This window comes from Triticum aestivum, chromosome 6B, assembly GCF_018294505.1.
Source record: "Triticum aestivum cultivar Chinese Spring chromosome 6B, IWGSC CS RefSeq v2.1, whole genome shotgun sequence".
NCBI lineage: Eukaryota > Viridiplantae > Streptophyta > Magnoliopsida > Poales > Poaceae > Triticum > Triticum aestivum.
In genome coordinates this window covers 314,588,382-314,605,210 of record NC_057810.1, presented here as the reverse complement: position 1 = coordinate 314,605,210, position 16,829 = coordinate 314,588,382, and the positions used below count along the sequence as shown (strand labels likewise).

The following is a 16,829-nucleotide window of genomic DNA, read 5'->3' as shown; positions in this document are numbered from 1 at the left end:
AGTACTTTGACAGGTTGTTCAATGAACAGAATGAGAGCTCTAACATTGAGCTAAACGACTCATTTAATGATACCAGAAAGCATTTTATGCAACAAATCCAAGAGTATGAAGTTAGAGGGGCTTTAAAATGTCGAAATGAGGCACGAAGATGGGCCCTGATTGTATCCCCATTGAGGTGTGGAGAGGCCTCGAAGACATAGCGTTAGTATGGCTAACTAAGCTTCTCAACCTCATATTTCGTGCAAACAAGATGCGAGAAGAATGGAGGCGCAGTATATTAATACCGGTCTTCAAGAACAAGGGGAATGTTCAAAGTTGTACTAATTGCCGTGAAATTAAGCTGATGAGTTGTACAATGAAGCTATGGGAGAGAGTCATTGAGCACTGCTTAAGAAGAATGACAAGTGTACCAAAAATCAGTTTGGTTTCATGCTTGTGAGGTCGACCATGGGAGCCATTTTCTTGGTATGACAACTTATAGAGAGATACATGGAGCAAAAGAAGGTCGACCATGGAAGCCATTTCTTGGTACGACAACTTGTAGAGAGATACAGGGAGCAAAAGAAGGACAACATGGTGTTCCTTGACTTGGAGAAGGCCTACAATAAGATATCATAAAATGTCATGTGGCGGGGCATAGAAAAACACAAAATCCCAACAAAGTACATTGCCCTCATCAATGAAATGTATGATAATATTGTGACAAGTATTCGAACAAGTGATGTCGACATTGACGACTTCCAATTAAAATAGGATTGCAGCAAGAGTGGGCTTTGAGCCCTAATCTTTTTGCTTTGATGATGGATGAGGTCGCAAAGGATATGCAAGGAGATATCCCATGGCGTATGCTCATTGTGGATGATGTGGTGCTAGTCGATGATAATCGGGCATGGTTTAATAAAAAGTTAGAGCTACGGAGGCAAACTTTGAAATCCAAAAGTTTTTGGCTTAGTAGAACTAAAACTAAGAAACTAGGCACATTGGGTGCAGTTTCTGTACTACTAGGCACAAGGAGGAGGAGGTTAGCCTTGATGAGCAGACGAAGCCTGAGAAGGGCAACTTTCGATATTTGGGGTCAATGCTGCAAAAAATGGTGATAACGACGAAGATGTGAATCATCGAATCAAAACAGGATGGATGAAGTGGTGCCAAGCTTCGACCATTCTCTGTAACCAGAGTGCCACAAAAGCTAAGAAGCATGTTCTATAGGACGGCAATTCGCCTGCAATGTTGTATGGCGCTGAGTGTTGGTCGACTAAAAGGCGACATGTTCAACGGTTAGGCATAGAGGAGATGCACATGTTGAGATGGATGTGTAACCACATAAGTAAAGATAAGGTCCAAGTCCAGAATGATGATATGCGTGATAGAGTTGGAGTAGTACCGATCGAAAAGAACTTTGTTCAGTATCATCTGAGGTGGTTTAGACATATACAATGCATGCCATTAAAGTGTACTGATAATGTCAAGAGAGGTTGGCTAGACCAAATTTGACATGAAAGAAGTCCGTAAAAAGAGATCTAAAGGACTGAAATATTACCAAAGAACTAGCCATATATAGGGATGCGTGGAACTTAACTATCCATGTTCCAGAACTATGAGTTGGTTTCAAGATTTTATGGGTTTTCGGGATTTTATGGGTTTTCAGCTAACTTGTTTGGGACTAAAGCTTTGTCATTCCTTTTTTTAAACATAGTATAGACGCAGACGCTCATACATACCCTACCCCTATGAGATTGACGAAATATAGACGCAGACGCTCATACATACCCTACCCCTATGAGCACCTTCTAGACTAAGCCGACACATCATTTTGAGATTGACGAAATCACCACAGACATCTTTGTATTCGACGAAAACGTATCTGTCCCGTTGAACGAACATCGCCGGAAGGACTAAAATAAATTCAAAAAATGCAAGCACCAATTCTAATAGGCTGGGAATACCACTATCCTCCTAATCTTGTCGTTGTTGAATGACGGGCCAACTACTCCTGTAATTCCTGTGGGCTCATGACTCGCGCAAGAATACAAGGTACGAAGCTTAGCACGGGCTGCCACCAACAACCGAGTGACAAACTTACAACCCCTACGCAACGGCAGACTGAGACACAGAGAAAACCCCTTACTTCCGGCAACATTTATAGCCCACAAATATAATCCGACCACTCAGCCTGCCAAGCTGGTAGTTCAAAAATTTCTCACAGTCTATTGCTTTGTAATCCACGGATACTAAATCGTCAAGGCTGGTGTAGCCTTACCAAGAACTTCCTCACGGCTCTAACTAAGGGGAGAGGGTTCTCAACATGCACAGCATGGCCACTCTCCGGGACAACGATCATTTCACATAGCTCCTGATTGCTACGACAATCAGCTTCACGTTCGCCGTTCTCTCTTGTCTCGCTGCACATTCGCTCCGCTATCTCTTTAAATTTTACGTCCTTCTCACCTGCAACGATGAGGACAGGCTTCTCCAAGTGTTTCAGGTCTTCCCACAGGGACCTGATACATGGAAACTTACATGAGGTTGCATTTCTTCTCATGCAAAATGCAATGCAATGCACCTATGAAACTGTTTGTCACCTATGCTATCAGTGCGCCATGTTTTACCAATTCATCGGTACTGATAAACTGAATATCTTATGGTCACATGAATATTGCTAAATGGAAATCTTACTGAGTAGAAGCTAATCTTACTTTTGTCTCCCTATGCTCGAGTCAGCCAGAACCTTAGATAGATCTGTGATGTTACTGTGTTTTCTGCGTGTCCTCACTAGGGAATCAAACTGTGGGTGTTCTCTTAGACTGCAACAGAAAAGGTTCCAAAAAGAAAAGGCATGTCAAATACTAGTACATGTTATGCAAAATTTCTTCCTACCGTAGAGTCAAGAAATCAAATAAGTTAATTCCTCAACCTGGTCCACATTTTTCCAGAGTACCATGTCTTGATAAAACATTCCAGTCCATAAGTCAACAGGAATTGAGCTCGTGATTTATCAATAGCAGTACGTCGTCTTCTACTTGCTTCATGTCTCAGTCCAGGACTCCCCGATATCAAAACAGCTCCACTAATCTGTCTTGACAAGACTACCTTAGGATCATTCAAATAAAGAAAGAAAGAAAGAAAGAAGCTGCAATCTTGACAAGATTACCTTGTGATTTTCATTTAGTATCATCTGGAGTGCAATCCTTGCACCCATTGAGTAGCCAACAACAACCACCTCTCCATCAGTTATATCGCATATCAACTTCAGCAACAGGTCTGCAACTGATTGAATTGTAAGAGAGATTTGATTGAAATTTCCATCATCGCGTTGCAGAATTTGGGACTCTCCATGGCCAGGAAGATCAACGGCGATGACCCGTGCACTGGGAGAGAGAGCTTTCATCATGGGAGTCCAGTCCTCACTTGTGCCAAGAAATCCATGAAGAAAAAGAACGACCTTATCCTACATGGGTTAAATCATGGCACTGGTTACTGCAGCAGCACTATCCTATCTCCTAGGGGGAAACAGTATATCTTGTACAACAAGGTAGGCACATAAACTACGTTCTTTTAAATAAGTTGAGCGATACTTACATTTGTGCAATCACCAGCCTCTTGAACCTTAACTACATAAGAAAAATGATTCCCATCGACTTCGATAGCATATGAGTTTAATTTTTCTTCACTATATGTTTTTTCAATCTTCTCATCATTTATATTTAAGTGGTGGAGATAGCCATGGGCATCTTCCACTGAAGCTCCCATTCCATCACCAAGCGGGGGAACAAGAATTTGTAACTTTTGTTCTGATACATCTTCTGTTAACCATTGATATGTTCCAAACCCATGAGCCACAGTTCCCCATGAATCATATCTCTTTAATCTGGAGATTAGGTCATGTTGCCTGTCAACATAATATGCAAACTGTATGTAGGTCGCCAAACCTACAGAACTCTCGTACGCACTACTGATGATAGCCATCTTATCATGCATGTGAGCCCACTTTGCTATATGAGCTGCATTCTCAAAGCCGCCAACAACACTGGGTTTTATAACCTGACCATCAAGATGGAAACAAGGTGAAATATAGAAATGAAAGGAGAAGCTTGAAAAATAGCTCACAGAGTTTGTACTCACAACAGCAACTATCCCTGGATGTACAAATTGATGAAGCTTTTGGATTGGATCCCCCTTAAGGTTGTCGATACTCTCGTCTAAAGCAACAGGCAAACCACTGTTTTCACAGAACTTGATGAGATCATGTACAGAGCTCACTGGTTCCTGTCAAGTACGAAACATGAAGATTCCCAAGAAAGAACAAGATGAATGTCGCTTGGGAAATGAGAGCACTATAATAATAAGGTGCAGCAAAAGGAAGGCGAGTTTCACATTTTCTCTATTTTGAAGTTTCTAATACAGCAGATAAATAAAGTGTAGGTTACCTCAATGTATTGCAAACAAAGGCTTTTTACTCTGGATCCAAATTCAATTGCTTGCTTGTATGTCCATTTTCCATTTGCATCGGCACGGATATTGATCTTATATCCTACAACCTCTCTTGTTTTTTGAATAACAGCTGCATCTTCAGCAGGACTTGCACGACGTCCAACCTTCACAAGAGATTTTAGAAAGAATTTTCTTCATATTGCTTGATTAGCAGATATAATATTTTTAAACAAAAAAAAGTTCAATTGAACAAGTGGAAGAACTACCTTCAGTTTCACTGTGGTAAAGCCTTCATCAACAAGTTTAGTCACAGCAAGTGCTACCTCCATCGGAGTACCGTCGGAGTCTAAGAGTGCACAGATATGTATGCCTGCAGAACTGTTCTGATTATATTCCACCAGACTCTGATCTCTTACTAAGGGGTTGGAACCAGTGAGAATTTCAGATAATCTACATTTCCGCTGTGATGCCAGCAAATTAAGAATAGCCATCTCCAGACCACACTTGACACATGGAAATATAGAAGAAGGCTGAGAAGGAAAAAGAAAGAGAGGAGTTCAATCTCTTGAGATGTCAGACATGAATGGTCACCAAGTTTCTTGAGTTTCTTACAGGAATCCCAATGCTTGTCCATATCCAATTGGAGAAAGACCCTCTCAACAAAGGAACAACATCTAGCTCACAATCTTTCACTCTGTGAAACAGAAATCTAAGTTGCTCTTCAACATCTATTATATCCTCCTGGTGAATTTCGATTGGTGCAACCTGTTATATGAAATGTATAAAAAATACTTAAGTTTGAAGTACCCCCTCCGATCCATATTACTTGTCACAGCTTTAGTACAACTTTAGTACGAAAAAACTGAAAAGGCGTTAACTCGAATAACCTTACTCTGTAAGATGTAAAATAGGAAGGTTGTAACATCCCAATTTTATAAATTAGGATGTTAATAGAATCATTTATTGCATATCATGGTTTCAATACATTTTGAATTTTTCCGGAATATTCAGATATTTTTCACTGAAGAAAATTAATGAGAGAAGATAATATAAAAAAAGGGCAACCTGGTGCATGTAGCTCCCGCTTGCGCAGGGTCCAGGGAAGGGTCCGACCACTTTGGGTCTATAGTACGCAGCCTTTCCCTACATTTCTGTAAGAGGCTGTTTCCAGGACTTGAACCCATGACCTCATGGTCACAAGGCAGCAGCTTTACCACTGCGCCAAGGCTCCCCTTCTGAGAGAAGATAATATAACTTGTTCAAAATAAAAATAGTTGGAAAAATGTTGGAATATTATTTGGAGTTTATTAAGACTAATTTTGAGAATTATTCATTTTATTAAGACTAATTTTGGGAATCATTCAGCTTGTGCCACCCATTCAAGGTGGAGACGCACTAAGCCGACCAAGCCGCTGCAATCAGCAGACTGCTGCACAGAGACAGGGATGTCTCGATGTGGGAGCGCCAGTAACCAGAAAATGGAGAAAGGGAAGAGAAATGGAATTTCCAATGCGCATCTCAAAGCATTGAACGGCCAAGATAGCAGTTAACCAGGGATTGGTTGATAGATTTGTTTTCTCCTATATATACACACACACATTGATACTGGTAGGATCAAGTACTCTACCAGGTCTAGGGCGTAGGTGGTAAGGGAAGGATGGAGGGAGACGTGGCGAGGATCGGGCGCGCCGGCGGCAGGGCGCCGTCGCGGCTAGGAGAAGGGCGGCGGCTAGGGCTGTTGGCGGCTAGGGTTCCGGCTCCTCAGGGAGCCGGGCAATAGGAGATAATATTCTTCTTATTGCTTGCCTTCAAAAAGAGTCTTACAACCTATATTTATATCCTAGATAACTTGTAGAAGAATCAACCTAAGATAACTTGCCTAAGATAACTTGCCTAATCTGAAAATAAAAACTAAGATAACTCGCGGGCCTAAGCCGGCCGGCCATAACACTTCTCCCCGCCTGCACAAACAGCTCGTCCTCGAGCTGTAAGGTGGGGAAGCGCTTGCTTGAACTCTTCGAGGTAATCAACCAGCGTCAAACACCTTCTCGACATCTGGGGCGGCCAGGTCGGCGGCGACGGCGTCCTCCGGAATGTAGTCTGCCACCTCCAGGTAGAAGAGTCGCGGGCAGGCATGGCCGGGCTTGTAGGGTTCGTCGCAGTTGAAGCACAACCCTTGGCGGCGACGCTCGAGTATCTCAGCTGGGGTGAGCCGGCGGAACGGGCGCCCCGCGGTCGCGGCGAGGGGTGCCGCAGAAGCCTGCACAGGCCGACCCTGCGCGGAATCCGGTCCGGGTAGCGACCCAGCAGTCTGGGACGGTGATTCCTGCTGGATGGCCACCGCGCGGCGCTCGAATGCGCGGGCGTAATACATGGCCGACTGGAGATCCTGGGGTCCCCGAAGCTCCACGTCCACGCGGATATGGTCCGGTAGACCGCCCACAAATAACTCGGCGCGCTGAGTTGCGGAGACGCCCGGCGCGTGGCACGCCAGGGCCTGGAAGCGGTCGGCGTAGTCCTGCACCGTGGATGTGAAGGGTAAGCGGCCGAGGGCCGCCAGTCGGCTCCCGCGGATAGGAGGCCCGAACCGGAGGAGACAGAGTTCCCGGAAGCGCTCCCATGGTGGCATGCCGCCCTCGTCCTGCTCGAGGGCGTAGTACCAGGTCTGCGCTGCGCCTCGAAGATGATAGGACGCGAGCCAGGTGCGATCCGAAGCGAGCGTCCGCTGCCCTCGAAAGAACTGCTCGCACTGGTTGAGCCAGTTGAGGGGGTCCTCCGTGCCCTCGTAGGTGGCGAAGTCCAGTTTGGCGAAGCGAGGGGGTGTCGGCCCGCCGTGCCCGGGGGCGGCCGTAGTTGCCGCCGGCGCGTATGCTGGGTCGGGAAGCGCCGGGGCGTAGTTCGCCGAGCTGGAGGGGTGATCAAACCGCAGGGAGGGCGTCGGGTGTTCCGGCGCCGTGGAGTAGACCGGCCCCGAAGACGAGCCGGTCGCCCAAGCGGGGATCGGCGATGGTGACGGTGGAAACTGCACCTGGTGCAGGGGCCGACCCGTAGCCCTAGGCGCGGGTGGTGGTACTGTCGATGGCGGCGGCGCCTGGTGGAGCTGCACCGGCGCCTGCGGCGTGGGGGCCGGCGGTGACGCCGGAAGAAGCTGCTGGGTCTGGCCCTGCTCCGAGGCGCCGGTGCCCAGGTTAGGGCTGGGCGGGGCCGGTGGAGGACCCTGCTCCGAGGCCGCTGGAAGGTAGGGCGCGACGGAGGACGGCGCGGCCGGCGCGGTCCAGGTGGGCCACTGCGGCCCCGTGGTGGCGAGAAGTGGCGGGGCTGCCGGCGCGATCTGCGGCGGCCACTGCGCCCAAGGCGGCGGTGCGGCCGCTGGGGCGGGGAGCGCCGGGTAGCCTCCGGTGACGGCCCCCGGTGCCGAGTACCACGGAAGCGCCTGCTGACCCGCGGCCATGGCTGGATGGAGTCCGGTGATGGCCCCCGGTGCCGAGTACCACGGAAGCGCCTGCTGACCCGCGGCCATGGCTGGATGGAGTGGTGGGGGCGGCCCGTACGGACCTGCCAGGTAGAGGCGGATCCCTTGAACCGCGGTGACGAGGTCGTTGAGGACGCCCGCCATGGCCTCCGGCGTGAACTGTTGCGGCTGCGGGGGAGGTGATGGCGGCGGCGAGTGTTGGACGGGGGCCTGTGGCTGCCCTTGGCCCGGCGTGGTGCCGGGTGCCGTTAGGACCGGCGCTGAGAGCGACGCAGTGGTGCTCGCCGAGAGCGAGGCCGTGACGCCCGGCGCAAAGGCGACGGTGGTGGAGGAGTTGGCGGGCAGCGGTGGTGGTGGCGGTGGAATTGGCGGAGACATGGTCGAAACCCGGTTACCTGATACCAAATTGGTAGGATCAAGTACTCTACCAGGTCTAGGGCGTAGGTGGTAAGGGAAGGATGGAGGGAGACGTGGCGAGGATCGGGCGCGCCGGCGGCAGGGCGCCGTCGCGGCTAGGAGAAGGGCGGCGGCTAGGGCTGTTGGCGGCTAGGGTTACGACTCCTCAGGGAGCCGGGCAATAGGAGATAATATTCTTCTTATTGCTTGCCTTCAAAAAGAGTCTTACAACCTATATTTATATCCTAGATAACTTGTAGAAGAATCAACCTAAGATAACTTGCCTAAGATAACTTGCCTAATCTGAAAATAAAAACTAAGATAACTTGCGGGCCTAAGCCAGCCGGCCATAACAGATACACACCTATAAGATGATCCAACGAGCCTTAACAGGCTCCCAAGACAACATTGATACATCCAATTTTACCTATATATATAAATGTGCATGTGGTAAATATGCAGGAAACCCCTCATACAGTGTGAAGAAAATATACAGGCTACATGAAACATAATATAACTAACATACACTACCCCAACTTGTTTGGGACTGAAAGGCTTTGTTGTTACTGCAACTCAAAATGGCAACTTAAGTTAGCATAAATAAAAGATGCCATATAAATTGCAGTGGTGATAAAAACAAACCTCACCAAATCCTACAATGTTGTCATCCATACGTAGCTTCAGAATGAAGCCTTCATGGAAACAACTGCTATCTGAAATTCCTGAAGTACGAGGTGCAGAAAGCTGGATTCTGTGCAAAAGAAGGTTGGAGGGTAATGCCAGGAATGAGTGGTCTGCATATTAATTGGTTATGGACATACCTGTACAACATGTACTCTATTGCATGAATTTTCGTATTGTACGTGCGATCTAAATCACTCGTAGTGCTAGAATACAGACCCCCGAGAAGATAATCCAGATAGTGGGTTGCAGTATTATCAACGAACATACTTATAGTTCTGCAGAACAAGGAGAAACATATAAACTCACAGGGTAGACTAAATTACTGTTAGAACAGATTTGGATGTAAACCTATGAAAGTTGGCATTCTCATCAATCTGGTTCTCTACTTCCACCACACAATCAAGGTGTTCTGCATGGGTCTTCACCAATGTATCATGAAGTTCTGCTTTTGTTTGAACCAAAAAATGCTTCACTCTGCAACACAACCGGTGACATCGGTGAGACACAAAATTTTGCAGTCAACACTAAGAAGTACTTCATCATATAACAAAGCTGACTCCGTAACCAATTATGTAAAACTGGCAGAAGTCTTAACAGACACCATTTTATCAATGTTGGTGTGTGTGTGTAATACTCTAGTTGTACAGGGTCTAAACAGAAAAGAATTAATAAAAGGGAGAGGGTGTGCGGGCGGGCAGGGGGGGGGGGGGGGGGGGGGCGGGGGGCAGATATTTTTTCCCCAAGTTCAATATGGCATCAGAGCTAGGTTTCCAAGAGGTGGTGGCCGCGGGGGCTGCGGAGGAGTGCTGCTCCATGGTGGCTGGAGGTGAGGGGGGAGAATTGACTGTGCGTGGAGGTGGAGAGCTGCTCCCTGCCGTGCAGCTGGTGAGGCTGGCCGACGGCCGATTCAAAGGCTGGGAAGAAGGGGATTTGCAGCCAGAAGACTGCTCACGGTGATGTGAGTAAGGGGAGGAAGAAGACAGCTGCTGGGTATACTCCCTGTTGTTTTCTTTTGTGTGAGGAAGTGCAGCAGCCGGGAGGGCTCTGTTCTTGTGTTCAGCAGAGATGAGTCGTGAGGAGGCTGAAGCTGCAAGGAAAGCAGCACAAGATAAGCTGGAGAAGGAGGCTCAGGGAGAATCCACACTCGTTACAAAAGGTGATACGAGAAGTTTGCTGCAGGATCTTATGGCAATGGGGATAATGGGATCAAGGCCTTCCACTGGAATAAACTACGTAGGAAAGAAGCGCACACCTCCCCCCTCTCTCCCCCGCGCAGCCACCCCCGCGGGCGGCTCGGGTGGCGCCGCCGTCCACCGCCTCTAACCCCCTTCCCTCGCTCCTCCCCCCGCCGCCGCCGGCCGGATCCGCCAGGGCAAAGCCCCTGCGGTGGCTGGCGGCGGGGACTTCTTCCTCCTCCGCTCGGATCTGGGCGACGCGGGGTGGCCCGCCTGTTTGGGGGCGTCAGGCACGCGTGGGGCCTGGCGGTGCTGCGGCGGTGGCTCCGGTCGGCGTCGTGCCGCGGCTCGGCGGCGTCCTGGCGGCTGCTGCCCGCAACGCGGCGGCTGCGTGCCCGTGGCCGCGTCCTGGATCAGATCTGGGCGTCGGTGGGCTGCGGGCGGCTCGGGAGGACCTCCGTCGATCTTCTCCAGCTCTGGTTGGTTCTCTGGGGGCGGATGGTGGCGGCGGAGCAGTGGCTTCAGGTGGTCGCATGCCCGGCCTGGTCTCATGGCTGGAATCCGGCGTGAGGCACGGGGTGGGGCAGTGGCCCGTCATGGTTGCTGCTCCGGCCGTGGGCGGTCGGTGCTGTATGGTCCATGCAGCGGCCGTCCAGCGGCGCGGCGGCTACACGGTGGTTCGGCGGCTCTGCCCGCGGGGACGGCTGGCTTTCTCCGACGTTCTGCCCGCGGCGCGGCGGCTACACGGTGGTTCGGCGGCTCTGCCCGCGGCGACGGCTGGCTTTCTCCGGCGTCGGCTCGTCTGCGGTCAGACCGTGTCGACCTTCGCGTCATCTCCTCGTCGTCCGGGCTCTACTTCTATCGAAGGGCTGACCCTCTCCCAGCTGCGGTCCATCGATCGTCTCGCGCCCGACGCGGCAGGACTGACCTCGTCTCGCGCACGGTGCCGTTGGACCGAGCTCGTCTCGTGCACAGTGCAGCAGGACCGACCTCGTCTCACATGGTGCCGCAGGACCGAGCTCGTCTCGCGCCCGGCGCGGCAGGACGAGTCGATGGAGGCCCGTTTTGGCCGGCCTATTGGGTCTCGGCGCTGGGGGATGTCCAGGAGTTGGAAAGGCGGGATCTTTCCGCTCGTCTCTTTGGTTGGGGTAGCGGCGGATCTCGGGTGTGGTGGTGTCTTGGTCTTGGATGCCGGGGCGGCGGCCCTGGGGGTGGAGGTTGCGCGGTGCTCTTGGGCCGAGCCTGTGGCTGGGTGCTACCCGGTGGCCATGGCCGTGTGGGCGGCGTGGTAGCCGGGGTGTGGCGATCGGTGGTGGTGAGTGTTGTCCGGGGTGAAAACCTGTTCTTTCTTCGGACGGACCGGCGGCGGCGAAGCTCGTTCCTTTCTTGAAGGCGTCGTCGCGGCTCTCACTACCCTTCGTGCGGCTCGAGGGGAAACTCTGATCCTCGTATCGGGCGGTGGCGGCGCTCCGGTGTCGTATCCTTCCTGAAGGCGCCGTCTGGGAGCCCACGGTTCGTCGTATGCGGTTTCGGCCTCTTCACGTTAGTGTTAGGGGTGGTGTTGCTGCCCTCAGCGCCTTTGTATCCTGCCTTGGGTGTGTGCCTGTGTTGTGGTGGCGTGCGTTTGTACTTGGTGATGTTGATCTTTGCTTTATATATAAAGCGGGGCGGAAGCCTTTTTCGGTAATGGGATCAAAAGCTTCAGTGGGAACACCCGAGTTGAAGCTGGAGCTGATGCCGAATTAATTGAAGTTAGAAGGGAGCAAGAACTATCTGAGCTGGTCAAGGAGGGCGAAGTTGATCTCCAGGACAACGGGTGTAGAGCACTGTGTGCAGGAAACATTCATAGAACCTGCAGATAGAACAAGTGTTGATTGGCGAGTATGGAACACCACCAACTCTGTGGTTGCAGCATGGTTGATGAATTCCGTCTCTCCATCGATTGCTCGGATGATTGAAGCAATTGCAAGTGCAGCAGCGATTTGGAAAACGTTGAGCAATATGTACTCTGGGGCTGGCAATGTGATGATGATGGTGGAGGTCCAGAGTAAGGTGGATGAACTCAAGCAAGGGGAGAAAACTGTCCAAGAGTACGCCAGTGAGCTGCAGCAACTGTGGTCTGATTTGGACCACTACGATCCATTGCAATTGACATGTTCTAGTGATATTGAGGCTGGTGAGGCTTGGCAGCAACGTAGAAGGGTTACACACTTCTTAAAGGGGCTGAAACAGAGTTTGAGCCAAGGAGGGCTGCCATGTTTCACCAGACAACATTGCCTACTATGGAAGAGGCAATTTCAGCAACGGTCCAGGAGGAGATTTGCTTGCGGATGATGGTGGGTAGCAGCAATCCCGTTCGGTCAGCGTATGGGGCTGACAATAGGAATGCTACAATTGTGGAAGGACAGGACATCTGAGCTATGAGTGTTATGCTCCACCATCTGGAGGATGCGGACGCGCGACCCGTGGTGGTGGCCGAGGAGGCCGAGATGAGGGCCGTGGAGGACGAGGTGGTGATCGTGGGGGCCGTGGTGGACGTGGCAGAGGTGATGTCAGCACTAGAGCCTATACTGCTGCAGAGGAAACATCACACATCGTGCTTACAGGCGAGCAAGCAGCACAATGGGAGAAATGCCAGAAGAGCCATACATCAGAAAGTTCACAGGGATCTGGCACGATACCTCAGGTGGATCACTTTGGTAATTATGCCAACTATGCACAAGTGGGCAAAGGTTGGGCAAAGGTACTCCGGCTTGGGCTCTTGCATCCTCATGTTGACTGGATTATAGATTCAGGGGCATCTAGACATGTTACTGGTTCCCTTGATGCATTTGCATCTTATACTCCACATGATTATTCAGAGACCATTCAGATAGCTGATGGAACCTTTCAACTAATCAAGGGTGTAGGTTCTGTAGAATGCACATCATCACTAGCATTAGCTTCAATTTTGCATGTCCCTTCAATTCCAGTCAATCTCCTTTAACTGAGTTCTGCTATCAAACAGTTCAAGTGCAGAGTCATATTCGATGAGGATGCTTGTTTTTTCGAGGAAAAGAGGACTGGGAAGATGATTGGAACTGGAACATGGCGTGATAGACTGTGGTATATTGATCAAGGAGAAACCGCGCTCGTTGTGGCTGTAGGAGGTGTTGAGGCAGAGATTTTGTTGTATCATTGTCGCCTAGGACATCTTTCTTTTGGGAGTTTGAGTCTTTTGTGTCCTGAGTTATTTAAGAAAGCAAATCAAAGCAAATTAGTGTGTGATGCTTGTGAGTTTGGCAAACATACCCGAGTAACTTATCCTAGTACTGGTCTCCGAAGTAATGAGCCGTTCTTATTAATTCATTCCGATGTTTGGGGTCCTTGTTCTGTTACCTCTGTGAGTGGTTTCAGATGGTTTGTCACATTCATTGATTGTCACACTCGGATGACGTGGATCTACTTGATGAAGCATAAGAGTGAAGTTCTGACATGCTTCCAGGACTTCCACAAAATGGTGGCCACTCAATTTGACAAGAAGGTTCGAATTCTTCGCTCGGATAATGGGACAGGGTATATTAATTATGTTTTTGATGCTTATCTCTGAGGGAATGGTTCATCAAACCACTTGTGTTGGGACCCCAGCACAAAATGGAGTTGCCGAACGAAAAAATAGACACCTCCCGGAGGTTACCAGTGTTGGATAATGAGCAACTAACTTTCACAGTGGGGCAAAGGCCAATACATGTACATGTGAGGTAAAATGCAGGAAGTCCCTTATACAATGGGGATATACAAAAAGGGGACTATACACATCTAACCCCCCCCCCCCCCCCCCTCAAACTCATGGTGGATCAACAACACTGAGTTTGGAGAGAAAGAAGCCATGCTGCGCTCGAGTCTGTGCCTTTGTGAAGAAGTCCGCCAACTGTAACTCAAAGGGCACATAGGGCGTGTTTGGTTGCCCGGGTCACATTTGGCTGCATCGCATCTAGCATGCTGGCTGAGTGTGGCCTGGCTGGGGTAATGCAATGGTACATTGAGATGTGTGTTTGGTTGCTTGTGTGCGTTCGGATTGGCCAAGGTGAATATGTGTTTGGTAGGTTGCATGAGGCGTCATGGGCTGAGTGAAATGTTGTTTGGTAAACTAGTCATATTGTTTGAAGCAAACAAGAGAAACATGTCTCTTTCGGATAAAATCAACAGACAATCTTTGTTTACAAAGACAACATACACACATATATATATGGAATCAATTCCTTAAATCATCCCACACATATATGGAATACTAGATTATCAAGATATACCACTCCATACACAACAAAAAAATTCCAAGCAAACTGAATGGATCATTGCTCACGAGGATGTTGACAGGGACCAAATGAACAGAAGAAACGAACTATGGGCATGGCAGATCTGGATTCTGCTGCCATTCCTTGATCTTGCACCAACCGATGCCACGAGATCCAGATCATGCGGCGCTCGTCATGACCTCGTCTACTCGTGGACCAGCGTCCCCTGACCATCGCGGGATCCAGTCGCGACGAGCCTCCGGTAGTCGCTCGACGCGGGATCCAGCAAAAAGGAACGGCGGCGGCCAAGACGAGGAGGCGACGGCGGCGGCAAAGACAAGGAGCCTGCGGCGGTGGCGAGGACGAGGAGTCGGCGTCTGCGGCGGCGGTGACGAGGACGAGGAGCCGTCGGCGGTGGCGAATCTGAGGCCAGGCGGAGGGGATGGGAGGAGGAGCGATGGACGGACGGGGGGTTAATGCGAGGGGATCTCGACCCCCTACGTGAAACAGCACGCGTGGGTGCAGACGTGGGTGCACGCGTGGGTGCAGGCTCGCGGAAACGGCCGAAACTTGCGTTTCGGCTCAGCCTGGCTGGGAGGCCCTTTCTGCATCCGTCAGGCCAGGCCCAGCTGGACCTACAGCACACCAAACAACGAGATAACTGCATCGTGGGTGCGAGCCAGGTGCAGTACAAGAAACCAAACACGCCCATAGTGAAGAGCTAGAATCTGATCCTGCACAGCAGCACGCACAAGTGGACATCCACACCGATGTGCTTGGTGAGCTCATGCTTCACCGGATCACGCGCAATACTAATAGCACTAGTGCTGTGTGACAGTAAGGGAGTCGAAGTAGTAGCAGACACACCAAAATCCGCAAGTAACCATCGTAACCGGATCACCTCAACCGTCAATGTAGCCATCGCTCGCAACTCAGCCTCTGTACTCGAGCGATACACTGCAGTTTGTTTCTTTGTCTTCTAGGCAATAAAAGAGCCACAAAGAAAGACATAGTAAGCAGACAGCGAGCGCCGATCAGAGTGGATCACTAGCCCACATAGCATCAGAGTAGACCTGGAGCTGGAGAGAGCTGGAGCGGGGAAAGAAAAGGCGATGAGAGATCGTGCCACGAAGATATCGTAGAACACGGAGGAGGTGACTATAGTGGACAGAGATGGGGGCTGAAACAAACTGACTGAGAATGTAGACAGGATAGGAGATGTCAGGCCGCGTAACAGCAAGATAGACAAGGCTCCCAATGAGGTGGCGATAGCGAGTGGGGTTAGGAAGAGGATCACCGTCAGAAGCACGAAGCTGAACATTGAGCTCCATAGAAGTCACAACAGTGCGGTCATCACCGAGAGCGGCTCGAGCAAGAAGATCCTGAATATATTTTTCCTGGGAGATGAAGAAGCCATCAGAGGTCGAAGAAACCTCAATCCCAAGAAAATAGCGAAGTGGACCAAGTTCAGACATGAGGAACGGGTCGCGAAGGCGAGCCTTAACAAAGGCAATGTAGTCAAAGTCGTCACTAGTGATGATCATGTCATCTACATATAGAAGGAGAAGATGAAGGAAATATGCCCTAGAGGCAATAATAAAGTTATTATTTATTTCCTCATATCATGATAAATGTTTATTATTCATGCTAGAATTGTATTAACCGGAAACATAATACATGTGTGAATAAATAGACAAACAATAAGTGTCACTAGTATGCCTCTACTTAACTAGCTCGTTTATCAAAGATGGTTATGTTTCCTAGCCATGGACAAAAGAGTTGTCATTTGATTAACGGGATCACATCATTAGGAGAATGATGTGATTGACTTGACCCATTCCGTTAGCCTAGCACTTGATCGTTTAGTATGTTGCTATTGCTTTCTTCATGACTTATACATGTTCCTGAAACTATGAGATTATGCAACTCCCGTTTACCGGAGGAACACTTTGGGTGCTACCAAACGTCACAACGTAACTGGGTGATTATAAAGGAGTACTACAGGTGCCTCCGAAGGTACATGTTGGGTTGGCGTATTTCGAGATTAGGTTTTGTCACTCCGATTGTCGGAGAGGTATCTCTGGGCCCTCTCGGTAATGCACATCACTATAAGCCTTGCAAGCAATGTAGCTAATGAGTTAGTTACGGAATGATGCATTACGTAACGAGTAAAGAGACTTGCCGGTAACGAGATTGAACTAGGTATTGGATACCGACGATCGAATCTCGGGCAAGTAACATACCGATGACAAAGGGAACAACGTATGTTGTTATGCGGTTTGACCGATAAAGATCTTCGTAGAATATGTAGGAACCAATATGGGCATCCAGGTTCCGCTATTGGTTATTGACCGAGAATGGTTCTAGGTCATGTCTACATAGTTCTCGAACCCGTAG

The 16,829-nt window shown here is 49.8% G+C and overlaps 1 protein-coding gene across 5 annotated transcripts in view; it reads right to left on the bottom strand.

Annotated features, from left to right (window-relative positions):
- Positions 1 to 2,025: 2,025 nt before the first annotated feature.
- The window catches only part of LOC123137052 (protein PHYLLO, chloroplastic), a 50,895-nt gene continuing 36,091 nt past the window's right edge, over positions 2,026 to 16,829 (bottom strand). For all 5 annotated transcript variants that reach the window (XM_044556601.1, XM_044556603.1, XM_044556604.1 and 2 more), the window contains 12 exons: positions 9,332 to 9,457; positions 9,121 to 9,258; positions 8,942 to 9,050; positions 5,044 to 5,196; positions 4,698 to 4,961; positions 4,428 to 4,595; positions 4,123 to 4,266; positions 3,580 to 4,041; positions 3,152 to 3,448; positions 2,915 to 3,072; positions 2,697 to 2,804; positions 2,026 to 2,501 (listed from right to left, as the gene is read on the bottom strand). In XM_044556601.1, the coding sequence (XP_044412536.1) occupies positions 2,240 to 2,501; positions 2,697 to 2,804; positions 2,915 to 3,072; positions 3,152 to 3,448; positions 3,580 to 4,041; positions 4,123 to 4,266; positions 4,428 to 4,595; positions 4,698 to 4,961; positions 5,044 to 5,196; positions 8,942 to 9,050; positions 9,121 to 9,258; positions 9,332 to 9,457 (2,389 nt within the window). In that variant the 3' untranslated portion in view covers positions 2,026 to 2,239. The remainder of the gene's footprint in view (positions 2,502 to 2,696; positions 2,805 to 2,914; positions 3,073 to 3,151; positions 3,449 to 3,579; positions 4,042 to 4,122; positions 4,267 to 4,427; positions 4,596 to 4,697; positions 4,962 to 5,043; positions 5,197 to 8,941; positions 9,051 to 9,120; positions 9,259 to 9,331; positions 9,458 to 16,829) is intronic.